The 26,122-nt window shown below is 44.6% G+C and overlaps 5 protein-coding genes across 10 annotated transcripts; 4 read left to right on the top strand and 1 right to left on the bottom strand.

Moving 5' to 3' along the window:
* The first annotated feature begins 260 nt into the window (after positions 1-260).
* wdr77 (WD repeat domain 77) lies at positions 261-2,853 on the top strand. The gene is made up of 10 exons (XM_076147069.1): positions 261-614; positions 745-930; positions 1,016-1,157; positions 1,273-1,322; positions 1,531-1,601; positions 1,791-1,845; positions 1,951-2,019; positions 2,122-2,230; positions 2,312-2,380; positions 2,474-2,853. The coding sequence occupies exons 1-10, from the start codon at positions 506-508 to the stop codon at positions 2,619-2,621; spliced, it is 1,008 nt and encodes a 335-aa protein (XP_076003184.1). The 5' UTR covers positions 261-505; the 3' UTR covers positions 2,622-2,853.
* A 73-nt stretch (positions 2,854-2,926) lies between these two features.
* LOC142996412 (uncharacterized) lies at positions 2,927-9,987 on the bottom strand. Its single transcript, XM_076147396.1, has 5 exons — positions 9,847-9,987; positions 7,693-7,781; positions 6,207-6,297; positions 3,875-5,774; positions 2,927-3,775 (listed from the first exon to the last, which is right to left on the bottom strand). The coding sequence occupies exons 1-5, from the start codon at positions 9,923-9,925 to the stop codon at positions 3,676-3,678; spliced, it is 2,259 nt and encodes a 752-aa protein (XP_076003511.1). The 5' UTR covers positions 9,926-9,987; the 3' UTR covers positions 2,927-3,675.
* On the top strand, positions 9,956-15,131 carry guca1ab.2 (guanylate cyclase activator 1Ab.2). 3 transcript variants are annotated; one of them, XM_076147404.1, is made up of 7 exons: positions 9,956-10,039; positions 11,928-12,098; positions 12,369-12,486; positions 12,873-13,075; positions 13,860-14,009; positions 14,209-14,299; positions 14,703-15,131. In XM_076147404.1, exons 4-7 carry the CDS (start codon positions 12,878-12,880, stop codon positions 14,834-14,836), a joined length of 573 nt encoding a protein of 190 aa, XP_076003519.1. In that variant the 5' UTR covers positions 9,956-10,039; positions 11,928-12,098; positions 12,369-12,486; positions 12,873-12,877; the 3' UTR covers positions 14,837-15,131. The 3 variants fall into 3 exon arrangements, with proteins under 3 accessions (XP_076003519.1, XP_076003518.1, XP_076003517.1); XM_076147403.1 differs by lacking the exon at positions 9,956-10,039 and adding an exon at positions 10,110-10,188 and having other exon boundaries at positions 12,876-13,075; XM_076147402.1 differs by lacking the exon at positions 9,956-10,039 and adding an exon at positions 10,110-10,188.
* Positions 15,132-16,333: 1,202 nt separating this feature from the next.
* Positions 16,334-19,992, top strand: irf6 (interferon regulatory factor 6). Of its 4 annotated transcripts, none has more exons than XM_076147399.1 (8): positions 16,334-16,579; positions 17,253-17,427; positions 17,554-17,749; positions 17,844-17,945; positions 18,033-18,299; positions 18,393-18,785; positions 18,864-18,982; positions 19,112-19,992. In XM_076147399.1, exons 2-8 carry the CDS (start codon positions 17,254-17,256, stop codon positions 19,340-19,342), a joined length of 1,482 nt encoding a protein of 493 aa, XP_076003514.1. In that variant the 5' UTR covers positions 16,334-16,579; position 17,253; the 3' UTR covers positions 19,343-19,992. The 4 variants fall into 4 exon arrangements, with proteins under 4 accessions (XP_076003514.1, XP_076003513.1, XP_076003515.1 ...); XM_076147398.1 differs by having other exon boundaries at positions 17,249-17,427; XM_076147400.1 differs by lacking the exon at positions 16,334-16,579 and adding an exon at positions 16,592-16,668 and having other exon boundaries at positions 17,249-17,427.
* A 687-nt stretch (positions 19,993-20,679) lies between these two features.
* Positions 20,680-26,034, top strand: eps8l3a (EPS8 signaling adaptor L3a). The gene is made up of 20 exons (XM_076147083.1): positions 20,680-20,846; positions 21,562-21,643; positions 21,814-21,887; positions 21,969-22,033; positions 22,120-22,278; positions 22,374-22,523; positions 22,609-22,673; positions 22,758-22,864; positions 22,954-23,081; positions 23,194-23,299; positions 23,389-23,462; positions 23,566-23,640; positions 24,004-24,149; positions 24,306-24,441; positions 24,698-24,735; positions 24,825-24,921; positions 25,015-25,122; positions 25,342-25,427; positions 25,551-25,683; positions 25,773-26,034. Exons 2-20 carry the CDS (start codon positions 21,579-21,581, stop codon positions 25,803-25,805), a joined length of 1,845 nt encoding a protein of 614 aa, XP_076003198.1. The 5' UTR covers positions 20,680-20,846; positions 21,562-21,578; the 3' UTR covers positions 25,806-26,034.
* Positions 26,035-26,122: the final 88 nt, after the last annotated feature.

Raw genomic sequence — 26,122 nt, 5'->3', positions numbered from 1 at the left:
CACAAGTACGTCCGACAGATGGCAGTGTACGACCATAAAGATAGCCGCTGCTGTACAACATCGACGAAAAACAGATAGAACCGAACGACTTGGAAACCTTTTAGATGATGGAGATGGGAGAGATGCTGTCAATGTCTCTATTTCTAAACCACCTCGCTAGAAAGACGACTAAAATCCACTAACCATAATGTCAAGACAGCGGTGCACACTCCGGCCCAATAGGTAGCGACATAGAGCTCTAAAGCTCGTTTGCAGGCCACCAATTTCCCAGAAGAAGAACACAATGCGACCCGGATCCGGAAGCTCTTGCGTTCGTTCATCGGCTCCATGTGACGGTCCTACTGTTTACCCGCTCGTTCTTCATTCAGTGGCTTGTCTTCACTCTTCAGGGTTCATTATCATATTTAACGATACACCACCTGCGTCGGGTGTCTTAATTAAAAACCCAACTATCGTCCCGATCGCCTCGTAGAAATCACGCTAAAACCCGGCCCGCATTGTCTGGATGCAAAGTGCAGTGCAGGGTAACATGGTGAAGGAGAACCCGTGGAACATCCCCCCTAACGCGCCGGCATGCATGGAGAAGCACCTGTGCTCGGCCCAGTACAGAGCAGGTAACACGTGCTGCCGCTTTAAGAGTCAACAAGTTATCAGTTACACCTTACAAAATGTACACACTGAGGCATGTCATAGATTAGGGGGAGCCCGCTGTGTTGTGATGCTGACTGAGTGACTCTCTTGCAGATGGCGCCTTGCTGCTCGGGGCCTCCAGCCTCAGTGGCAGGAGCTGGCAGGGGTCCATCTGGATCTACAGCGACCCCGAGCAGGCCCCCAACGAGGGGTTCTGCAAAGCCGGCGTGCAGACTGAGGCCGGGGTCACAGATGTCAAGTGGCTATCAGAGAAAGGTGTTATGGTGGCATCTGACTCCGGTGAGTAGATAAAGAGTGTAATGACATAAATCAAGCAAACTCTGGGCTTTAAAGTTGTTTATCAAGTTTGTTTGTCCTCCTGTAGGCGCCTTGGAGCTTTGGGAGCTGGCGGAGGATGAGCGCCTGTTTATGAATCGCTTCACCAAACATGAACACGATCATATAGTCACGACTGTGAGCCCGGTCTCTGGAGGCAGCGGTGCCATCACTGGCAGCATGGACTGCGGGTGAGACGCACTGATATACAGCAGCACATACAGGAGATACATGTGTAGCTAAAGGTTCAACGTTAGAAAGGTGTACTTTCGTCAAATCACATGACTTTCCCTCTCTACATTACAGAATTAAAGTCTGGGATCTCAGTCAGGAGATGGTCGTCACCACCTACAGTGGTAAGAGAACCTCAGAACTGCTCTCTTAATGTTTATGTTGTAGGACTTGAAAGGGCCTTTCTGTGTTACTTATTAAAATGCAGTGTCATGTATTATAACTCTACGAATCTAAAACTATATCAATGTTGGATGGCTGTAATCTAAAATGAACAGTGGTCTTATCTGATATGCAGTCACATCTAATATCTGAACTCAATCCTTCCTCCAGCTCACATCCAGCCGGTCAGCTGTGTGGTCTGCAGTCCTACAGACGAGTCTCTCTTCATCTCCTGTGGGAAAGTAAGAAATCAATCCATGGCTTTAAAAACATTTCCCAACATTGTGTTTGTCAGCAGTGTGTAGCCAGGGCTGTGGACGGTGTGTGTTTGAAGATGCAATGCTATGAACACAGTAACTCAATGATTAAAACATAGAAGAAGAATTATTTGTCCAAACCCTTCCTGTCCTTTGTCTCCCTCCTTCCTTTAGGACGGCTGCTTGTTGTGGGACAGGAGGAAGTCGGCCAAACCAGCCTCACGCATCGGTGGGTGAACCAGTCAAAACTTACACATCTCAATTTTACAATCTAGTGTAGCGGTTTCTTATTATTTATTCCTTTTCTGTATATCTGCCTGTGTTGCTGTCTCAGATTTGGACCCCAGTTGCCGCCCGACCACTGCAGCTTGGCATCCTCACCACGGCACCACCATCGCAATCGGTAAGGATTCAGGGCGGATCGCTGATTAAATGACACGCGTGAGTTTGACAGTGTTCGGGTTGTAAGCGTGTGTGTCTGTGTGTGTGTGTGTGTGTCTCTCAGGTGACGAGCAGGGTCGAGTGATCGTCAAGGATTTCCAGGGAACGCAGCCGACACAGACAGAGAAGGTGCACAGCCGCAGAGTGAACGCACTCGCCTTCTCTACGCACAGGTGAACGTCGATTCTCAGCCAAAGCTTCAGCAGTCTTACCTCAGTGCTCTTTGACTTACAACTTGTTTCTGTCCGTCACAGCGCCGCCCTGCTGGCCTCCGTTAGCGACGACTGCTCCCTTGCCGTTCTGAACTCTGAAATGAGAGAATTGTAAGGCGATATACTTAAAAAAAAAAAGAAATTTAATACCTAAACGGCTTTTGTTGTTTGCATCAAAAATCTGACCTGTTGTTCTTTCTGTAGACATCGAGATCGGCGACACCAGGACTTCGTCAAAGGTGTGTGTTGGCTCAAAGGCGGCTCCAACACCCTCACCACTGTGGGCTGGGACCACCTCGTGCTTCACCACACCGTTTGTCCAGAAGCAGGCGCTCCCCCCTCCTCCTCTTAGAGCCCAGCAGCACACCCGATAGTAAAATGTTAAGTTCTGTAACTTTACCTCTGTTTTTGAGGAGTGTAAAGTTGGAAGTTTAATCTACATGGATTGAAGTTGTCGTGGTGCAGCACTCCAGATTACACACACGGCGTTTGATCATGTCTGACGCGTAGCTTCATTTCAAACTATACACCTGCAGTATATTGTATCGTTTTACATTAAAGATGACTTCATGTTGTAATGGCAACAGCGTTTGGACATTTCAATGAATTGAGTTTGTTTTTGTTCTCAGTTTAAACACAGTCAACACACAAACAGTATTATTTTGAAAACACTTGACTGTCTGGATTTATTCTGCTGGCTGATGAAGCTTACACATTTCCTATCCTGCAGCTTAGCTTACATTGGCATTTAAAACATTTAGTCTATTTCCTATATATACTTACACAACTCTGGACACATGTACATCACACACATCTCACTTAACTTTACACACGTTCATCTATACACAGCAAAAACCTCTCCTGCAGCAGAACATCCTTCATAACAGATCAATCCACTTCATCAATCAATAAATAAGTGAACAGTCCCACTTAGAGCTCCACGTCGTCTAACACGCACATGGACACTCTCCAGTTAAATATTAACTTTGTCTCTTACGACCAAAGGAACTTACATAAATGTGCATGTAACAGCATGAGAGGCATGAATGCACCATCCATGCATTTTACCTTTTATGCTCTTAACTCACCGGATACAGTTTACAGCTTTTAATAACCTTTGTAAGACATGAACTCATTTGGGCTTTCAGACTGAATAAGCTTTGGTCAATAAGGCAAAATGTTTCTATAAGGCGATATGTTTCTATACTGAAACCTGTCGAGAATTGCACTTTGTGTTCTTCAGACGTACATCAATACATTCAGACTCCCTTGTTTTGATAGAATAAGGCGATAATTACCCTGTGGGACGATCAAAGTGCTCTATTGTTCAACGCACACACAGCTCCTTTACACAATCGCGCGATCCGTGTTGGGCTAAACGGGGTAATTGGCTTTGTTTGAACCTCTCATGTGGAATCTCCTCTACTGACGAGTGTGATGGGGTTCTTGGTCCCGGGCCGGACTGTAAACGTCATACCGAACGGATTTGACGACTGCTGTCCATTGCTGAAAACAGAAAGAAGAATATAGTTTTGATGTTGAAGGTAAAGGTTTGGGCTGAAACAGAGGATATGTTCTCAAACAATGGAGGCGTCACATTCTTACCTGGTAGGCACTTTAGTTGAGGACATCCCCTGGTATTTTTTGGCAACTTTGTTCTCCAGTTCGCTCATGTTCAGGCTCGGCGTCTTGTTGTTAACCCCCGAGTAGCTGTTACTCTGCGGAGTAGGTTTCCGAATGGCGGGAAACCGGGGCGTCTCCTCGTCGGACAAGGGGGATCCCCAGTCGTCGGAGGCGGACTCGGACTCCTTCGACGAGCCCATTTTGTGGTCCATCTCCATCATCTTCTTCTGTAGGATGCTGAGGAGCGTGGACTGACTGGAGGAAAGCGCGGGCGAGGGCTGAGCAGGCGGCACTTTGGGCTTGGTCTGGATCGCCAACTTTGGTCTGGTTGTCATGACGGGAGATGGGAGCTTGGGAGGCGTCGGGGGTTTAGGTTTTAACAGAGAAGAGGGTACTGGAGCTGGAGCTGGAGCTGGAGCTGGAGCTGGAGCTGGAGCTGGAGCTGGAGCTGGAGCTGGAGCTGGAGGACTGGGGGCTGGAGATGCTGGGGCCTTCTTCCTGGGAGGCTCAGGTGGAGGCATAGAAGGCGGAGGCTCCATAAATCCATCAAAATCGTCAAACTCTGGCGGAGGGGGGAGTAACGGCATACTGGGCTCTTCTCTGTCAGGCGGACTCGCTACATTGCGAACACTTGCGTCTGTGCTGAACCGGGTCGATGGCGTCTCATCCCTGACCGGCGCTGGACTCCTGACTTGTGGATCTGGACTCTGAGATATCTGTCTACGTTCCATCGGACCCGCAGACGCTGGGCTTTGTTGTCCTACGTCTTGACTCGATATTAAAGTGGACGAGCTGGACTTTGGGGTGACGACAAAGGAATTGGGACTGGAGTTGCTGTGGTGGATGCTGGAGCTGGACGTCTTGCCGTTGTGGGCGGTGTCTTCCCGGGGCAGAGATCTGTGCTTGTCTCTATTCTTAGCTGCCATTAGAAGAGCCAGGGGGGACGTTGCAGGTCCGTCCCGCGCCCCGCTCATCTCACTGCTCTTCAGGTTGTGTAGTTTACGATCTAATAAAGGGCTGAAGCTGCGGCTCTGACTCGGGGATCCTTCTGCTGAGCTCTGGTTGTCCTCTGACTTCATCGCCACGTTGTTCTCTTTCTCCAGTAATATTTCCTGGAGTAGTTTGTTTGCTTTGGCGTCCCTGGTTGGGACGGGACCCTGAGGCGGCTGAATAGTCTGTAAGTTCTCCTTGGGCTCCTGTAGATCGATCGAGAGGTTTCTACGGACTGGTTTGGATTGTGGAACCACAGGTGGAGGTTTGCCGTCAACCTGGGCAGACGCGGGGGCTGATTTAACAGACCCGGAATCTTCCATGAGTAACATCTGCTTGGGTCTTGCCTCATTGTCCACACTTCCACCCAGGAAGGTAGTGGTCGGGACATTGTAAAGCTTTGCAGTGTTTTGCGGGTTGAAGGTGGAAGTCCGCTGGGGGGTAACAGGGGTAGGAGTGGCTGGGGGAGACTCAAAGCTGGACATGGAGGACAGCCTCATGGGTTTTGGAGGCGGGGTCTTCAGAGTCTTGTTCTGCTTTTCGTTGGGGGGCGGTGGCGGCGGGGCAAATTTGGGACGATCAGGGACAAAGGTTTCTGCTGGGCTAGGAATGGGCGAGGACAAGGCGGAGATGGTAGAAGAAGAGGAAGAAGAGGGAGGCTTCGGCGGCGTCATGGGCGGGGGTTTGAGGGCGCTCAGATCCTCCTCCTCGAGCGGCCGTGGAGGTGGCTTTGGAGCGTGCATGGAGGGCGGCTGAAGGTCGTTCAGGTCACCCATGAAGTCTGGTGGGGGAGGGACAAAACTGGGCGGAGGGGGCGGAGCCATCAAGGGAGGAGGAGGAGGAACGGGGACAGGCACAGGTGAGGAAGATCCATTGGACGTGTATCCGCTGGCTGTTAAAGAGAAAAGGAGAGAGAGTGAAGTTTGGTTGCAGCTCATTACAGGATTACAGCACTGCAGGAAGGAGAAGACAAACTGGCTGCCATGATTATAAACCACTTTAATACTTAATTTACAGACCAGCATCTTCATCTTCGTCCTCCTATAAGTCTAGGAAACACATATTGCCTGAAGAGGATTATAATATAAATAAAATATATTTCATTGCTTGTTAGTAATGAAGTAATGACTGAGCACTCCCAGTCAAGGAAACATGCTCACAGTCTGGTATGTCAGCTTGGACGTGTTGCGCAATCGCCTGGACAAACATTTACCTGCTGCATTGTTTTTAACCCTTTATGGCCACTTTGGATTGTATGCTTAAGACTGCGATCCATCAGCAGTAATCTAAGCGAAGGGCAGCGGTGAAAGGGTGGAGGTCTCACCTGAGCCGTTGGTGCTGAGCCCATTGAAAGGGGGGAGGATGGGGACTTTTGGCGTCGGGACAGCGAATCCTTGGAAACTGTAAGACGAGGGCTGAGGAGGAGAAAATACGGGTCAGGCCGGCTGTGAGGAAGAGGGCAGCGGCAATATCATATCAACTTACTGCTCCTGAGTTTGAGAAAAGGATTTTTTTGTGAGTGAACAAACCAGTTCTTACCCTCTGAAGCTCTAAATGTTCTTAGAAATGTTCCAGATTGAATAATTACACCTATAGAACAGAAACCTCAGCCCCTTTCCCTTTCATCTCCTCTTACACCAGGCAGGTTCTTGGGATTGTGACGAAACTATGCATTGTATGTGACAACCATCCATAAAGAGTTCAAGCGATGGCGCAAGATGTGCATTACGATAATGTAAGTGTCATCTTGTTTCCGTGTTGGAGCATTCTTTACTCATGAGGCGCTCACTCTGAATCACAGGCGACACCTCATATTCACCTCATTGTCTTGTATCAAACTGGGCACGGCACGCCGCTGCGACGCGTGTTTGGGTGCGTGCGTGGCGACGAGTGGGAAAGACAGATTTGTTCTCATCGCGGCTTAAAATAAACACAGACTGTTGACTCAACACGGGCCTCAAACACTCCACAGGGCCGCTGCCCTTCAGAAGGACAGAAAGTCGTTCCAGCTGTGACACTGTGTCACTTTACAAGCTAACAAGCAGCGCCATGTAACGTGGAGCTTGATCACTTCGTTTAGACATTACTTCCATTTACTGCTAATGGCGTATCAGTTAATTAGGCCTTTGGCAAATCATGACAGAGTGCTGAGCCGAGCGCTGGGCGTGTCGCCTGGCTGGGGTCGGATCCAGTTTGATTTGGCCTCTTTGTTCCCTTTGCAATGAGTCACTTTCATGCCAGGCAGGACAGTGAGGCTGCTGTCCTGCCCATGTGCAGCTGGGTGTGGTGCATCCAAAACATGCCACAGCCTCAGTAACACACAAACACTCCCAAACACTGAGGTGTGTGTGTGTGTGTGTGTGTGTGTGTGTGTGTGTGTGCCACAGCAGAGATGACCTAGGAATTTAGATCTGTGCCCGAAAGTGTCTGATAGGAACCCTGACAGATGCACAGACACTCTTACTCCAGAGGTGTGTGTACAAGATGACCTTGTTCTCCACAGAGCCTTCACTTACAATATGTGATCAATACAACAGCATTGTTTTCCTATAATCTATTTCTGCTGTAACTTGTTGCATATGATCTCATCTTACCTGCCGATACGGTTGATGATGTGTAACACTGTTGTAAACTGTCATTGATTCTCGCTTTTTGAGACACACACACTGTATTTACAGGTTGATCACTTCCTCTTCCGTTTCACACTGCACATGGCAACGCAACCCTCTGTTACTATATTATTATTATTATTGTCGTGATTCATCATTTGGGAAGTAATCAAAGGAGGAAGGAAGGAGGAAGTTACTTACAATGTGGTGCTTGACTGTGGGTCTGGCCCTCACACTGGCCGTCCCTGATTCGGGGAAGGCTGTTGAGCCCAGGACAAGCTCCACGTTATCTGAGGAGGGAGGAGAGGAAGGTTGTCTTTTAGTGAAACTCTCAAAACCCCACAAATAAGGAAACAAAAATACCAACAAGTGACCTTAAAAGTTAAAATTCAAACACTAACTGCATTTCTGACACTGACTTTTAACCCAGACAGTCAATGAGCTTCTGCATTGCCAAGAGACTCACTGTCTATTGTTCCTTACGCAGGTAAACGTGTACATTCTAATCACTGTGCAGGTAATGTTACACACACTTCAGTGGTTTGGTAGTAGTTCCTGGACCGGATGATGTAATGTGTTCTCCTACTGCTGTTGCTGACAACAAAACCATTATGTGCAACTGAAGATACTTGGGTTTATTTCACCATGGTGACAAATACGCTTTATCACTGCAAATAGAGTTGGAAAATTGAATTAATCTAACTGGAATAACATGACAGCTAAGTAAGGACTTGAATGGATTTGGTTTCTTGACGTTTGCACTTTTTGAAGTGTAAACATTGGAGAACAATGAGCGTTAACATTGGGAAACATTGGGAACATTATTTATGTCATTCGTTAAGGTTAAAAGTGAAAAGACCAAACAATGATGATCTCATGGTTTTGATGTCAAACCTGTTTTCAGGTCAAAGGTAACATTTGAAATAAAGCCCTGAGGTGACACAAAGTCAAATAGCACACAGTAAATCAACGTAACATAAATCCTTCATTCATCTTTAGATACTGAACACATGAACAGTCGCAACGGTAACAGAAGTCAGCAGGTTGACAGAAGGAGAAAGCTGAGCTTGTGTGTCCCTTTGCCTTTCATTCCCATGTCAGTCAAGCTGCTGTCCGTGAAGTGACTGATGAAAGGAAGTTGTCAGCGAAAGGCACTTAGTCTGAATCCTCAGTCAGCCGTCTATAGTTAATGCTTTTCAGGTAGGGGCTAAGCAAAAACAACAATCACACACTTCCATTCAGTTATAAACAAGGACATTTCCTGATCATTTCCTGTATTTATTCATTTTCATTGCTTTTGTCCCTATGAGGTACAGCAGACGACATCGCTCCTATCAAAACAACGTAACTGATGAAGACTACGGCATCAGCACCTGTGATCTTTACCAAAGTCTAGCCAAATTATTTGTCTCCCCATTATGTCCGATTTGAATAAACAAATACTTATTTTGCTTTCTGACAGCTTTGCATGTCAGCGGTTTGTGTTTCCTGCCCTCATCAACCACAGGGGACAGACGGACAGTAGGCAGCAAATGATTTACATAAATATAATAATGTAGAGGGTAGATTGAATTCAGGTTACGTGAATTTGAACAATGAATGTATGATTGTTACAATCCTATCACTAAAATAAAAGCACATAAACAAATTGAGATATTTGAGTATTACAGTTAGATGATCGAAACTAAATCAAGACAAACAAAGAATGAGATATCCTTTGTTGTGCTTTCACTCTTATTAGTCTTCCTGAAACACCTCTTGACATCATTTCATTGTCTTTGTCGTTATATATTCACTTATATTCACTTAAATCGTAACTACACCCATATACTGTATGTGTGTGAATGTAAGCAGACATATACTGTAGATTAAAACCTATTTTTACCTGTTTTACCTAGCCTATTATTATTTTAGGGTGTAGATTAGTTTGCTCTCTAGGTTGTTGCGTCCACACACTGAGGACACGCGAGGACAAACTCGCGAATCCGTGAAGTAAGCGTGCACAAGGTCATCAACATTTACCTTGAATGGACAATAACGTTAAAACAACTTTTTTTTAAAGATTAGACAAACTTTATCCTTTCACTTGTTGACATCTGTCGCCTGTCATCACCTGAACACGTACAAAAGCAAACAGTGTCGAGATTTCTATAATGATTTCAACGCGAGTGTGGGTAACAAAATCACCAAAAAGACCTTTAAGTGTTTACAAAAGTCACAATACAACTGGAGCTTCATGCAAAATAGCATTAACACTTCTTCTCCACGGTTCATGTCGACTTCAGCGGGTGCAAAGGTCGCGTTATTCAAATTTAAACCTCCTATTCTTCGCTAACAGCCCCATATGGAACTCACCCATGTCCGTCATCTTGGTCCCGGTGTCGAAGAGAGACGGGTTCTTCCGACCCAATAAATTCAGCGTCCCCTTCTTCATGGTGACTCACTGTGTAATGTAAAGATTAACGGACGGTTCGACGGTTCGAGTCGGGGTCAATGACACATTTCCTGCCGCGTTCTTAATTCGATCCCGGGGCGAAATGGAGGCGAGGTGAGTTTAGCTTCTGGCTCCTGGTCGCGACAGGTGCGCCGCCAGGTATAGGTGATTTTTTTTATTGAAAACTTCGCCGGGGAGAAAATGGAGGTGAGCCCGCCTCCTCCTCCCCTTTTACTGAGCCTCCCTGTGTTCTACTCCCACAGGTGAGGCCTCCCAGCGAACTCACACACAGAGACAGACACACACACCCGACATTCCTACACACACCTAATCCGCGTGTACGTGGGCATGAGAGAGTGCGAGAGAAAACCCTTAATGCGTGTGCTTAAAAAACTAAAATGGCTGCGTCATCACCGGGACAACCTGGGTTAAAAACACAGCATCTTCAACTGATAAATGCTGGATTTGGGTCTGAAAATGTAAATGTTTTGGTTTAAACCTGGAAGTCAGACGATAATTAGGTGAAAAATGTGTGAAACATGTGACATGAGCATTTGTAATGATACAGAATTGTGAAAATGAAACAATTACAACTATGGCGGTGACGCCTCAGTGTATCAGCCATGTGTCACGCATTCTATTGACACCTCACATCAGAGTAAAACAGGCTGAGCAGTTAGTAATTATGTCTTTTTTAAATCAGCGTCAGGGGTTGGGTCTTGAACATGTGACCCATGTAAGCAGGATAACAATAGAGATGAAGATGAAGGGCCTAAAGAGGATCAAGACTAACTAACCTATTAACACCCTGACCTCTGACCCCTGGGCAACCCCACCACAACGCCCACACACACACAACACTTTTCCTTCACAGACGTGGATTACAAGAAGTTAATGTGGTTGTTTACACTTTGCAGGAAGATAAAAACAGATCTAGGAACCTTAAAAATAATGATTTAATAAACAAAGCATTGACTTATTAGATCATTGCTCTTAAATGTAACATGAAATAGGTTCACAGAATATGATAATGTTTTCAGTCATTATTTTGAATGACATAACTCTGTGTTCTCTTATTTGGTCAGTCTCTTTGCCCTCTTGGCGAGAGACGCTGTATGTCTGTCAAGTGTCTGTCGCACCTAAACCGTAGCAGTCCCAGAGACAAACCAGACTGGTCCGTCCTGCTCCTCTGTCTTTTGTGAGGAATTCACTATGCTGACTGATGATTAGTGAAATGTTAAGAATGTGCTGGCAAGAACCTTTAATGCTTTATACAGTGCACAGAAAGTGCACAGACATGGCGACACACTCTATCCAGGATATCATGAAAGAACAGCAGTATATTTGCATTCATTTGCTGTAATTAAATGAATTTAGTAAGTGTATATACAATTTATTTGGTTACTTACTTACTGTGTGGTCTCATGAAACATAAGCCACAATCCCTAACCTGAAAATTCCCCCAAAAAATAAAGATTAGAAGGAAGAAGACGATTTACATTCTGCATTTACAAACACTGAGAAGAAAGATTATATCACTGCATAGCTAAGAATCGATGTTTATCTTTGGGAGGAGCCAAGGAAATGAAAGTACAGTTGGATATTTGACCCAGTGTTATAGTGTCTGTAATCATGGAGATGATATTACAAAAATAACTGTGCATTTCAAGATAATAGATATTTTAGTAGCACTTCAATTCTGTATCCTATAGCTACAGATGTTTTAGAGTTTGTTTTTGTTATAGGTGGGCAGTTCAAGGTACGACAATGTGGCAGAATATCTCAGTAATAATCGGGTAACAATAAAAATCATATGCTTATCTGAGAGATTTGTAGAGTGGTATGAAATTTTCTGAGAAACTGTTATAGAGGGCGCAGTAAACATGAATCAGAACTTGAAACTCCAGTTTCATTTACAAGGAAACAGCTAGAAGTTTCTGTTTGATAATGATCAATCTGTTCTGGTAAAATCCATTTTGATGTTTATTTCCTGGTGATGTAGCCCACGTCTACACACTCCGGTGGTCTCTGATGGCGACAACAAGTTCTAGGTGTGGGGAGCAACAGGGTCATTCAGGCAGGATGGATGCTGAATGGAAGTGTGAGCAGATGGAGGAGCCTTAAGAGGGGCTAAAGCAACCCAGTGACTGTCATTTGCTTCAGTCAAACTAGGGTAAGCTGGGCCATCCCTGACCACGGCACTGTGCAGACTTAAAGGAACGGGTTTATGGATATTGCCTCATATTTGGGGTCAGATCTTTGTTAAAAATGTCACACCATTTGATTCAAAAAGGCTGAAAAACGCACAATACTTGTTGCTGGTTGATGCTATTTGTTTGCTGGTTAGTTCCTTTTTTTCTACATTACCTTTTTTTTGGGTGGGGGGAATGTTTACCTTAACTGTTGCCCGAGGTGTCACTGAACTCTTTGCTGTTGTGTTCAGGTCAGATTTGACTCCCATGCAGCGTCACAAATCTGAGACGGTGACAGTACATTGGAAACAATGTCAACAACCTGCAGAGGGAACAAACCCATTAACATCTGACCCTAAAGGGGAGAAGGTGGGCGTGTGATCCAGTGAAGTCTCAGAGTTCAGAGTTTAATTTAGAGTAGACATGATTATAAAAACTGCATTAGAGAGAGTTGAGATGAAAAGCCTGCCTGGGATGTTTGATATGAATGTTTTTGACAGCTGACGCCTACCTGTCCATAGGCATGTACAACATTTCTGCTCTTAGGTCTCTTAAATGACTTAAGACGTTGCTTGCGAGCAAAGTGGATTAGCTTTTGACATGGACAAGATGATTGGTTAAAACAGCCACACAATCCTGCTGCTTGCAAACACGTTAAGCATGCATACGTTAAATGACTGCATGCTGCCTGGATGGACTAAATGTTTGCTATGATTTTTATTAGGATTTTTGAATTTTTTTTTCACTTTGAGAAGCAGACATGGGAAACTGTAACGCGGTGAATGTGGAGAAACTACAAGCGTGTGAGAGTCATCAGTGGTACAGGAAGTTTATGACCGAGTGCCCCTCCGGACTGCTCACTTTCTACGAATTCAAGAAGTTCTTTGGCCTCAGTAACCTGTCAGAGTCATCAGATACCTATGTGAAGAGCATGTTTTCAACGTTTGACATGAACAGTGTAAGTACATTCACAATCTGCAATATGTTTATACATTAAAATAGATATAATGTATTGTGTAATGTAAAACTTAATGTATTTATTTGTAGGTAGATCGCCTATGCTAATTCTACTAATACAGCCGTTGCCATACCTACAGCCATACTCACACCAATAAGAGTACCGATAAGGTCTACTTCTACTACACATAAAAACATAATCATTATCATAAGAGGACCCTTTCATTTGAGAGACAAGAAGCTGATGAAGAGGATATATTTATAATACAAAAGTGATCTTACACATTGTTTATTTTAGTGTTTCAAACGTGTGTGTGCATCAGTGTCAGCTGGTGCCACAGGAAAGTTGAGCGTGTTATTTCTGTTTGAGCAGATTTTAGCCTATTAGAGTCGGGGGCTTAATGCAGGAACTCTGCTTACCCAACTGACCCACAACCTGACACAAGACAGGGTCAACCTGGTTACACAAACAAAACCACACAGGACTAGATATTCTCTCCCATAGTATATGAGGCTAAAATTATGAAAATACATGTTTTACATCTAAGGGCATCTAACTAAGACTAGATTATTTATAGATATCAATTATATCTTTGTAAGAGACAGATAGGAAGATTTTGTTCCCTTTTGGCAGTAAGGAAGTACAGACATATTAAGCAGATGAGTGAGTAAGACGCCCACGTGAAGACTGATTTGTGATTGTTGACTTTTATGCTGATGCAAAAATGTATTTTTTTTTCTCCACTGCTCCACTGATGACAATGTTGTGTTGTGTTCCTCTGCAGGACGGTTTTATTGATTTCATGGAGTATGTAGCAGCTCTGAGCCTGGTTCTCAAAGGTGGAGTGCAGCAGAAGCTACGCTGGTACTTCAAACTCTACGATATGGACGGGAGCGGCTGCATTGACCGTGATGAACTACTGCTGATAATTAAGGTGCGCATGAGTTGTCATGTCACATCAATGGCTTAGTGAGAGACTTAGAGGAGTACTGTCCTGATACAACCTGCTCAGCCCACTGCTGTCTGAGGGCACAGTTATGAAAGCAGAGCACTTAGCTGACCTCTACTGGTTAAAGAAAGATCACAGTCAGCCTTCATCCATACATGTGAGCTCTTGTGTTTGTGTGTCGTAGTCCATCCGTGCGATCAATGGAAGTACTCACGAGATGTCGGCTGAAGACTTTGCCAACATGGTGTTCGACAAGATTGACATCAACGGAGACGGTAAGAGGCCTGAAATCTAAACAGTATATTAGAAATCATAAACGATTATTACAGAGGCAGAATATTTGTTTTTAGGTTTTATTTTCCAATCTAAACACAAATGTGACAAGAATCAATAATGTAGCAGCGTAACAGATCAACTCTATACAAAACATGAATCAATAGGTTCCATTAATATACATTCCAATTTTAAGATGCAAGGCAAATTTACACTCTGGGTTAATCTCCTGCAAATATTCAAGATTTACTGGTGTTATCATATCCTCTCTATATCATTGTTGGCACTTCTACTTCATTTCACCAAGACTTCCATTTCAAAGTAGGAGACACTAAATATAAGTCATCTAACATCTACATTATTCTAATCAGTAACCTCTGTGTGTGTATGTGTGTGTGTATCCAGGTCAGCTGTCCTACGAAGAGTTTATGGAGGGGGTTCAGAACGACGAAATGCTGCAGAAGACTCTAACCGAGTGTTTGGACCTAACACACATTGTTGAAAAAATTCAAGGAGAGGTGATGTTGAGCAAAAACTAAGTCTGACTCTCAGATTCACACCAACCAGTGTTCAGGAAAACGACTCTGCAGGACTCTGACCACGTCTACATTGCTGAGCTTTTTCCAAGAAGCAGCATCCTGACAAACTGATGGACTTTAGCCTTCTCCACTAGGTTATGCAAACCAGGGTCAAGGCCGATCACATACCGGTCATAAATGTTTGTCAGGAGACGATGAATGAAGACTGAATGAACAATGCTGCAGACGAGGTCTTCTGAAATGTAGATGAAAGCAGTCGGCACATTGTTAAGGATTTACAAAGACAAACAGGAGGCGTGAGGAGACAAAACCTATGATGTCTGTGCTTTATGATGAAATGTCTTTTTAATTTCAGCTTTCAGTATTGAAATAATTAAAAAAACACAAAAATGTAATGTAAAAATCCAGTAGAGGAGGCTCCTACCCTTCTATAGTTGAGGTGCATTAGGGTGTTGTTGCTGATTCTGCTGGACTCTGTTGGACACACTGGTTTACTTCTCATCCTCCTCCATGTTAAGTGCCATTATTGTCGCAAACGTAGCTGTTAAACTTTATATGTTCAAGCTGAAATCTGTTTTATACTTTGATGTTAGATGTGACGCACTGCCTACTACACTGATGTAAAGTAGATTCACTGTAACAAAGTACTGTATGTTTGAAAATAAACAATTGAAACTGTGACTCATTTCTCCATTGTCACTATCTTAATATTAAAGTTTGTCCTATAGAAAGCACACAGGCTGCCACAATAACCACTGCTGCCTTAAATGAGTAATAAACTGATGCCAATAATCAGAGTAATACTACACTCTGATTATGTAAATTTAAATGCAGACATTGATGCTGATAACATATCCCCTAACCCTAACCCATAAATGGTTTGTAATTAAATAGTTTCAAGTATAGACCGATGCCTGTGTATACAAATTGAGATTGAGAAATCAAAAACGTTCAATTAAATAGATTAGAAAGTTTACAACCATCTGCCCATCACATGACCCTGAGAAGCTGCTTTGGGTGATCAGTCTTTGAAAGTAAAGGTGCCCTTTATGATACTGTACAATCAAATATTTCAGAGTTTTGGGTCCAAATAAAAGTTACAGTGTGTGTGTGTGTGTGTGTGTGTGTGTGTGTGTGTGTGTGTGTGTGGACTATACCGATGGACAAAGAGCCGTGAGCGGTTTCAGGGAGTGGCTTGTTGTTGTCAGGCTCATCATCCCAACGTCCTGCTGCCCTGTGTCATTTAACCCTGAACGCAACACCACTCACTGTTCCTCACTCAATCACTCAAATAAGTCCTCAAACGCAACATGACGTGTAATATGAGGTGAACTCGCTCCAAGTTTTTAAATACCTAAACTAAATGAATTAAATAAAAACATATGGCGCTTTCCCTTCAGTCTGACAGGTACAAACGCTGTAAGGAAAAAGTCACTTAATCTCCAGCTGCTGAGAAAAGGTGTGTCAACGGAGTGACGTCACCCGCGTACCTGAGTTTCGGTGAGGAAGAGGACGGACCGGAGCGAGAGAACCGAAACACATCGACACGGCAAACTTGTCCGAGGTGGAACTTTGCCTTTCATTCTCACCGAGCCGCTTCGCCGGGAAGATCGAAGCCGTAGATTGGAGGGGGAGACGCGGATCCGCAGAGGGGTCAGACGGGCCTAGAGCCTCCTGATCCCGCGGTGTGTGTGAGTGTGTCGGCCATCGGGAAAGGACCTGACCTACTTCCTGGTTCCACAGGTATCAGACTACACCGCTCACTCACACAAACACACACACACACACACACACACACACACACACACTTGACTTTCTGTGTATTCCGTGAGGTAAATGGATTTTACGCTTCGGTTGTTAATTTACAATTAGACGTAGCAGCTGCAGACTCTGAGGCGGAATCACCGAGCTGTTTGTTCCACGGTTGTTTGCGTTGCTCGGTGTGTGTTCAATGTTTGGAAAATCCCGCAGGAATTTCGGTGTAATATCGGCTGGGAATGTGCACTCTGATATCCAAAGTAACATGCTCCTTAATTTTAAATACACGTTACAAGTTATCACCTTGTGTTCCTCGGGAAATATCAAAGTCTGGCTTGAATAGTAAAAATAATCAATCATTAATCACTAATTTGGAATCTGATGTCTCTTGCAGTGATGTCCATGCTTTCACCTTTATTGCAGAAACACAAATAAGTCATTTTTCTCAGATTTTCCCCTTTGAGAAACTCTGTTTCACTGTGCCACCAATCAGAAACAAGCTCAGATGGAATTATGTGTTAAAAGTTAAAACATTTAAATCTGCACATTCAGCATACGAGACATAAAATGTACAATCTTTTAAATGAAGCTTCGTCCTCTGTGTGTGTGTGTGTGTGTGTGTGTGTGTGTGTGTGTGTGTGTGTTTCCTGGAAGTTAGAATGTCGGTCACTCCGCGTCGTGTGCGCCTCAAGCCCTGGTTGGTAGCTCAGGTGGACAGCGGGCGATACTCTGGCCTGGAGTGGATCGACCGTAACGGCTTGCGCTTCAGGATTCCATGGAAACATGCAACGCGTCACACACCGCAACACGAGGACGAGGACACCATCTTCAAGGTGCATACACTGGAGGATGCAGATCAACCCATCTCTCGATTCCTTTCCTGTCTGATAAGAATCTGAAAGGCCCGTTGGCGTGTTGACCTATTGACCTCACCGTCTCTTTGCGGTTCCGTCTTGCAGGCGTGGGCGGTGGAGACGGGAAAGTTCCAGGAGGGAATCGACGAGCCGGACCCGGCCAAATGGAAAGCTCAGCTCCGATGCGCCCTGAACAAAAGCCGAGAATTCAACCTCGTCTACGACGGCACCAAAGAGGTCCCCATGAACCCGCTGAAGATTTACGACGTCTGCGACATCCCACTACCCCTCAGTAACCAAGGTAACAGGGCAGTGGTGACAAATGGAAGAAGAAGAAGACAAACTCAAAGATAACTGAGATCTTTGATTGATTTTCTCTGTTTCTCCCCTCACAGGCTCCTCAGATGCAGGCTCTTGGACTCCTTATGAGGATGAAGGAGCAGAGGAAGACATTCCAGATACTCCAGAGTCTCTTCCTCCATATCCCTCCTCCAATGGTCAATGGCTTCTCCTCATACGTTTGTGCCTAAGGAGTGAATCAAAAAAACTGATTTGTAACTTCCTCTCTCTCTGCCCTCTTTCAGGCATGAGTCCTTCCCCTCTCATCATGTGGTCGCCCCTGGGCTCTGAGTCGTCCATGCAGCCTCCCAGCTGTCCCCCTTCGGTGGAGGTGTGGCCTAAAGAGGAGCCTAACAAAGTCTGGCCTAAGGAGGAGCCTGTAGAGATGGAGATGCTGCCCACACCCATGAGTGTGATGCCTCCCCCGCCTCTGCCCGACGCGTCCATGCATCCCCAACCCATAGCGGAAGCCATGTTTGCCTCGCCGGAAACGTGGATCAGCTCTCTTCCGAGTAAGTACGGCAGCCCGGCAAGGGGGGGGGGGGGGATGTATCGGCTCGATCCTTTCGTCATACGCGTGTGTGTGTGTTTGTTGCCGACCTCAGTGACCGACCTGGAGGTGCAGTTTCAGTACCGGGGAAAGGAGATGTGTCCCACGATAACGGTCAGCAACCCCCAGGGCTGCAGGTTGTTCTACGGGGACCTGGGCCCCATGGTCAACCAGGAGGAGCTGTTCGGCCCGGTGAACCTGGAACAGTTACGCTTCCCGACCACGGAGCACATCACCAACGACAAGCAGAGGATCTTCACCAACCGCCTGCTGGACGTGATGGACCGCGGTCTCATCTTAGAGGTCAACGGTCACGACATTTACGCCATCCGTCTCTGCCAGTGTAAGGTCTACTGGTCTGGCCCCTGCGCCCCCAATCCCACCGCTCCCAACCTCATAGAGCGGCAGAGGAAGATCAAACTGTTCTGCCTGGAGTCTTTCCTCACTGGTAAGTCAAATTCGTGCTTTAAAGAAGAAGGTTGATCTTGATAACAGCTCGGTTCTGTAACGAGCTCCAACTGTGCAGGTGTGATCTCCCACCAGCGTGGACAGACGCAGAGCCCCCCCGACTTTGAAATCAACTTGTGCTTTGGAGAGGAGTGGCCTGATGGAAGACCCAGGGAGAGGAAGCTCATCATGGTGCAGGTAAGGAGAGTAGATGGTCCTCCAACATGTTTAATCAACCTTTGTAGATTTGGAGCCACGTTTCTTTTTCTGCTGCGCCTCACTGGTCCTATCCCTGTCCCTGTCCCTGTTCCCGTCCCTGTCCTCCAGATCATTCCAGTGGTGGCGCGTATGATAAGCGAGATGTTTTCCGGAGACAGCACGCGATCCTTCGACAGCGGCAGCGTGCGTCTGCAGATTTCAATCCCAGATATCAAGGACAACATAGTGACCCACCTCAAGCAGCTCTACTGCCTCCTACAGACCCACCAGGGCCAGGACAGCTGGCCTCTGCCCCCCGGCTCAGGCCTTAACATCGCCCAGGCCCTGCAGTCGCAGTGAAGACGCCCGCGGACGCTCAGTACGCACACACACCGCCAATCTGAGTTACAGTTAGCAAAGAAGTACTTATGTGTAATCGTATTTAGGGTTTGTACAATTTAGGATTCACACAATTTCAGCTTTTCTCTCGTACTTTGACCTGATTTGCTTTTTGTTGTACATAGAAGTCACCTTTGAAGGTTGTCTTCACCGGTAGACAGATTTGGCTCCTGCTCGGGCCAAAGTCCTGCTCGCCGTGTTAATAAGTTACAGACATTAACCCCGTGTGCCATCTTTACCCCAAACCGCTCACAGCTTACTACATTCCTCATTTCTGTTATTCGCAAAATGGTGCATGATGCCCTTTGTCTTCTCAGCTCTCAGTTTGTGTTTGTCCCTGCCCAGTGTGAGACTTCTCAAACCTTCTTGCCAAATGTTTCCCACAAGTTAGCCATTTTGTAGTGGTTAGCGTTTTTACTCTTCTATTGGTATTTACAGTAGGATAGCTAGCATTTTTTTTATAGCTTTTGTTGTATCCAGGCAGTAACACTATTTAACTAACATTGAACTGTACGGATGCGTTCTGTAATGTGTGTTATGGCTGGTTAGATGTCAGTGTATTTACTTTGTGATTGTCTTGTTTATGTTATCAAATAAAAATGCAGATATGACTTTGGATTTGTGACTTATTCGCCCTAACTTACTTTCGTAAAGAGATACGGACATAAAGAGACGGTGTTTGTTGTCTCAGCTTGTTGTTTCGCAAAGGCTGAACGAGACAATCGGCAAACAAGCAGGCAAACAAAGCAAACATCTCTGCTGACCTACTTCACCTTCTGAACCCGCTGGCGGAACATCAGTGCCCTCTGCTGGCGGACTCAAACAACTGCAGATATATAAGAAGTAGAGAAGTGAGGTATAGTGGTTTGGTCCAATATCGGAGCAAACCAATATACTGTTTAAATATATACCAATATAATGGACTGAATACTGCTATTATTATTTATTTTTATTTTATTGTGTTACTTGTAATAGTATTACTGCATACTACACATTATTATTAGTAATTATAATACCAATAATAAAAAAAAAGTCAATTAATTAATTTTTAAAGCTATTATTATTAGTATTAGTGTAGCAGGCCATAGATTAACAAAGTACAATAGAAAGGAAATGATACTTAAATATAATAAATTAAGTAAGTAAAGTATCTGTATCCTGTTTAAAGTCCTGGAATGCTTTTAACTCATCCAGGCTGAGGTGGTTTCCTCCGTATCTGCCTGACCTTTGCTCAGGAGGGATGCCACACTGAAGGCCTCACACACACACAGACACACACACACACCTGTCCACCTGTGTGTCGCCTGTCACTGTGGACTTTGCTCATCTCCGTTATGCGGAAGTCTCCTTGTCTGTATTTATCCGTGGACTGACACACACGCGTAGAAAATGAGTCGTCTGTATGTTAAAGAAGAAGGAAAATCAAACATATAGAAGGAAAAGATTCAACTACTTAACATCAAAGGTAAGAGCTGACGTCTCCATGGTAACCTGGATATGATTTTGCTCTCTTTGTAATCTGTACTGAAGTGTTGCTAACTGTCCGGCGAAGTAAATCAATACAACAAACTATGATCGCTTTAAAAGTAACATTAATATAATAAAATGATGCTTATTTACATTTAAATAGATGAATAAAATCAGATTAAATAAGATGAAAGTGAATTCAATGTGTTATTCTTGTTGAACTATTTTTAAACTTTACACACATTTCCACTTAAATTCAGGTTCATTTATTACATGAACCAAAAGGTGTCATTTATTCATATTTAACTTATATTTGTTACATAAGTGAGTCTATTTATAAAGTTTAAAATAGTTTAATGACACAATAAAGCTGATTCATCAGCGTTTATCTGCTCCTGGGCTTCACCATGACAAGTTAATATTTAAACTCTACTCATTTATTACTTCAGTGCTGCTAATTCATATGGATCCAGAGGGCGTCTCTATTTGATGTCTGATTAGTTTTAGTAAGGTTACTTTTCTTACAAGTTTACATATCAATCAAACAGCTTTGAGTAAAGACTGCAAGTGTTACATTAAAAATGAATGATTGACAGATTTCTGCCACTGGGTTGTTTCCCCAGACGATCTCAATGATGAGTCATCTCATATCTGTGACATGAGGCATTCTTGCTGTGTGTGTGTATGTGTATGTGTTCCATTACATCATGCAGGTGTGTCACTTACAGAGATGTTCAGGAGCAACAGTCCATTCGGAAACGACTCCAGCAGCTATGCCGGATCCATCCAGTCTAAGTGTGTAATCGGGTGTGAAGTAGCTATAAAAGCAAATATATACGCACATAATCACACACACATACATGCTGTGATGCTGTGTGATCAATGTTGCCCTGATCAGTGAAGAGCCTGATTTATTGATTCACTCATTCATTCCCATGACCTGTGTGTTGTGTGTTGTGTGTTAGTGCTTTTTCTTTAATGGACGAGGCGTCGTCACAGACGTCAGGTCTGTCGAGGCCCAGCGCTAAGCTGATTTACAGTGAGTTCAAACTCCAACGTATAAGCAATCAACGCAGCTGCTCTGTTCATTTGATTAATGAATGTAAATGTGTTCCAACAGTGCAGAGGAAGGAGTACGCAACATCCATAAACAAGATGATGAACAGTTTCCAGTACAGAGTGGAGGTATCATCCACATCTCTTATTGTTCTACATCCTGAATGATGTGATGTCATGATGTGTTTGTGTTTATGAACGTACCTCCTCTGCAGCACCTGTTCACGTGTGAGCTGGATGGGAAGGAGGTGAACAGCGTGTCTGACTGCGTGGAGCGTCTGAAGCTGCTGGAAGGGATGGGCCGCGTCTGGGCTCAGAACATGCTGCTGGAGGTCAAAGGGGGAAACCTGCTGCTCAAGGACATCGAAAGCAAGGTTCCATCACAGCCAATCAGATCTCTGTATCGACCGCAAGCAAGCATCTTACTGTGACGCCCCGTGTTTCCTCTCCCTCTGTGTGGAACGTGTAGGAGGAGCTGGAGGTTCTGGCTCTCAGCGACATCCTGGAGCTCCAGGCCGTGATGGATGGTGAAACGTACGACTCCCTGCTGGTGGTCATTGTCCGGCATGGCAGGAAACGCACCACCAACGTTTTCTTGTTTCAGTGTGACGACGTCAGGGTGAGGAAGAGCCCAGTTCAAGCTGCACAACACTCAAATCACACAAATGAGTGATTGATTTAGTCGTTGTTGTTGTTGTTTATAGGCAGATTACGTTCAGAAGGACCTGACCAGAGCACTTTCACGCATGCCGCATGAGTCCAGCATCAGGTACCAACCTTCAATCACTCAGCTCACAATCTGGACCTGCAGCTTCACTGAATTTCCTTCAAACGTCTCTTGTGTCTTTTAAAGCAGCAGTGTCGCAACATCTGGTGGACGTGAGATGATTAGAAACCTTCAGGGTAAAGAGCAGGAGCCGGCAGTCGACTCAACGTCCCAGCGGATGTCTCCAGACTACAGTGAGGCAGCCACAGCGCACACAGCATCATTTGTGAAATATGCAGTCAAAATCATATCAAACCTCCTTTTCCTTCATCTTTGGTTGCAGGTATAGACGATGATGATGATTTCTCTGCACATCAGGAGGAGATGTCAGTGCCTTTGCCACCACCGTCCATCACTGAAGAAGAGCCGCCGTCTCCTCCTCAAGTATACACAGAGCTGCAAAGGAAAGTGGTCAGTGTCCTTTTTTATATTCAAGGGAGAAAAGAGATTCATGTGGGAATGGACGAATGGGATTGGAGGGTGTGTGTGTGTGTTCATGGATAAAGGTGAGACGTGTTTACAGGACACCTTGAATCACATCATCAACGACCTGGAAATCTTTATGGGCGGAGTGGCTGCAGCAGAAGCTAAAGGTGGAAAGAAAAAGAAGAAAAAGAAGAAGAACAAATGTAAAGTGATGAGATGAATCCAATACATTTCAAAGTAACGTAATGACAGATTGAATGTTTTTAAAGGAACATGTGTTGTTGTGTTGTAGCCATGAAGGGGATGCCCTCTGTGGAAGAGTTCACAACATGTCTCCAGAAGATCAAGTGTGGCTTCAACCTTCTGGTTTGTTTACTCACCATCATCACAGCTGTAATCAATAAGTGCAACAGTCCTTCATCTATTCTCACTGTGTTGATGTTATTAATGGGAATCTTCATTCTGGCAGGGAGAGTTGAACGGAAAGATTGATAATCCCAGCGCTCCGGACTTTGTCCACTGCCTTTTCTCCTCTTTAGCATTTGTAAGTCCTTCTGAAAACATTAAGCACAAATATCTGGATTTTCAAATTTTGTATGATACATTGTGTTGTTGTTGTTGTTGTTGATTAATCCAGGAAGATTCATCCTCAGGCCCGAATGCCCCAAATACTTTGCATTAGACTTTGCAAAACAAACAAAAGAAAAGAAAAGAACCTTTTTGTTGTCACTCAGTGTGCATAGCAGTGAAGGGAGAATAGAAATAGATGGATATGTTCCTTTAAGCACCGACCCTTAAACATGTTCCTCTTTCAGTCACATTACCATCACTTATTGTTAATCTGTCAGTTTGTGTACTTGTGTTTGCTTCAGGATGTAAATGGTGTGGGCTCATGTTTCCTCACCAGGTGGTGTCTCACTGTCCGGAGGATCTGCCTCCGTCCGTCGTTGCGCCACTGCTGACGCCCCAGTGTTTCCGTCTTTTGAGTGAGGAGGCGTCTGCTGAGGAGGATCAGCTGTGGCAAAGTCTGGGAGACGCTTGGAACATCCCCAGGTGGGACAGTGAGCAGTGACCTCACCTGACCTTCCACTTGTACCTCATAGTATTTCAGTCCCCTTGACACCCTTGACACTGTTCCCTGCATCTCTCTTACTGCTGATAAACAGACTTAATGTACACGATGTGACGTTCACACTGATATGTTCACAGCACCAAATGGCCAGAGGATGATGAGGACATCCCATCCTTCACTCTGAAGTTCTCGGATGGTTGGCAGGCCCCTGAGGTCACTGCAGAGCCTGAACACCAAGAAACCACAAGAGGGCAGCAATCAGCACCAAAGCAGGCAAATAGCCACATCACACACACAAACACACAGATGGAGTTTGGTGAGATGTGAGCCTGAACACTGAACCTGAACACTTTGATGCTCAAGTTTACTATCTAAGCTACACATTTATGAATGACTGTTTACCTTTAACAAAGATTTAAAATGGACAAGGTTTAGATGTAATGAAGTATTTTCCCGCTGTACTAATACTAACCTATTTAAAACTAAAAACTAAGATAAAATAATCATAATTAACTCTTTTTGTGTGTAGACCTCAGCCCGATGGAGACCAACAGCATTTTCCTCACGGTATGAACAAGGAGATTAAATACAACTCAGTGTAGATGTTCATAACATGAAGGTTTATTAATATCTCTGGTATGTTTGGTGTTTGTCAGCTCCGGTGATTCAGAGCCCAAACACATATGTGTTTTGTACGACTTTGTAGCGAGGAACCCCAGAGAGCTCACCATCAGCAAGGGAGAGATCGTGGAGGCAAGTCAGAGCGAAACCAAAACACGACTTAGCAGCAGCAACTAGGTCCCATCACACCTCATGGTTGCTCTGTTGCTCTGTGTGCATTCACAGCTGCTGGACACGTCCAAGCAGTGGTGGAAAGTGAGGAACAGCCAAGGGGAGGAAGGCTTCGTGCCCAATAATGTCCTGGAGGCTCAGGACCAAGAAGCTGATGAGGAGGTGGCACTCACACATGCACACACACTCACACACACACAAGCATTAAAGATTCAACCAAAATTGAGATAACAGACAAGTTGACAAAGATATCAGCCCTTGATTTAACTTAACCAGTCACTCAAAAAACAGAAAAACATTCATTTAAAAACACTCTTTTGCAAATCTATTATTCTATTTACTGACTGCAAAAAAAGATTGTGAAATTCTCTCTCTCTTTAGCAAATCAGTGGCTCTCCTGTCCTGACCAGGAAGTCCAAGCCTGCAGAGGTCAAAGCCTGGCTGGAGGACAAAGGCTTCAGTAAAATGTAAGCACACACAAACATTAGATTCCATTTTAGATTCAGATAGTTTTGCATTTGCCCCATTGTAGATCTTGCTAGAATGGGTGTATTGATTGATGACATATTGATATTCTGTGCGTCTGGCAGCACCGTGCGCTGTTTCGGCGTGCTGAGCGGCTCCATGCTGCTGGGGATGAGCAGGGAGGAGCTGAAGACCGTGTGTCCAGAGGAAGGAGGCAGAGTCTTCTACCAGTTACAAGCAGTCAAGTCCGACATGGCTGTAAGTGAGAGAATACAGCTGCAGATCTGAACGCCGCCACAATGGGGAAATGATGTTAATATACATTTGTCCCTCTGCTGTCTCTGTAGCTGGCCAGTGAAGGGAGACTATCTCTGCAGTGAGACGACAGGAAGAGGAAGTCACCACGGGATAATCCTGATATAAGACATTTACACAATCTCTGAAACTTCCATCATTCAGACACACTCACAACTAATATGCCACAGAGTTTATACATAATGATCTAATGTTATTTACTTAATGTTTGGACTCTGAAAGGAATCAGCTCAGTCAGCACAGCGGGTTCTCAAAATGTGGTTCAAGCGCCATGGACGACTCTGGGAACGTCTGCAGAATCAAAACAATTTAAATATATGGAAATTCTTCTATTTAAATAATAAATAAATAAAAACATTGTTTCTTTCCATGCTTATCCTTT

This window comes from Genypterus blacodes, unplaced genomic scaffold (assembly GCF_046128005.1).
Source record: "Genypterus blacodes isolate CSIRO-AG114 ecotype Tasmania unplaced genomic scaffold, CSIRO-AGI_Gbla_v1 ptg000037l_1, whole genome shotgun sequence".
In the NCBI taxonomy this organism is placed as follows: domain Eukaryota; kingdom Metazoa; phylum Chordata; class Actinopteri; order Ophidiiformes; family Ophidiidae; genus Genypterus; species Genypterus blacodes.
This window is presented reverse-complemented; position numbering and strand designations above follow the sequence as displayed.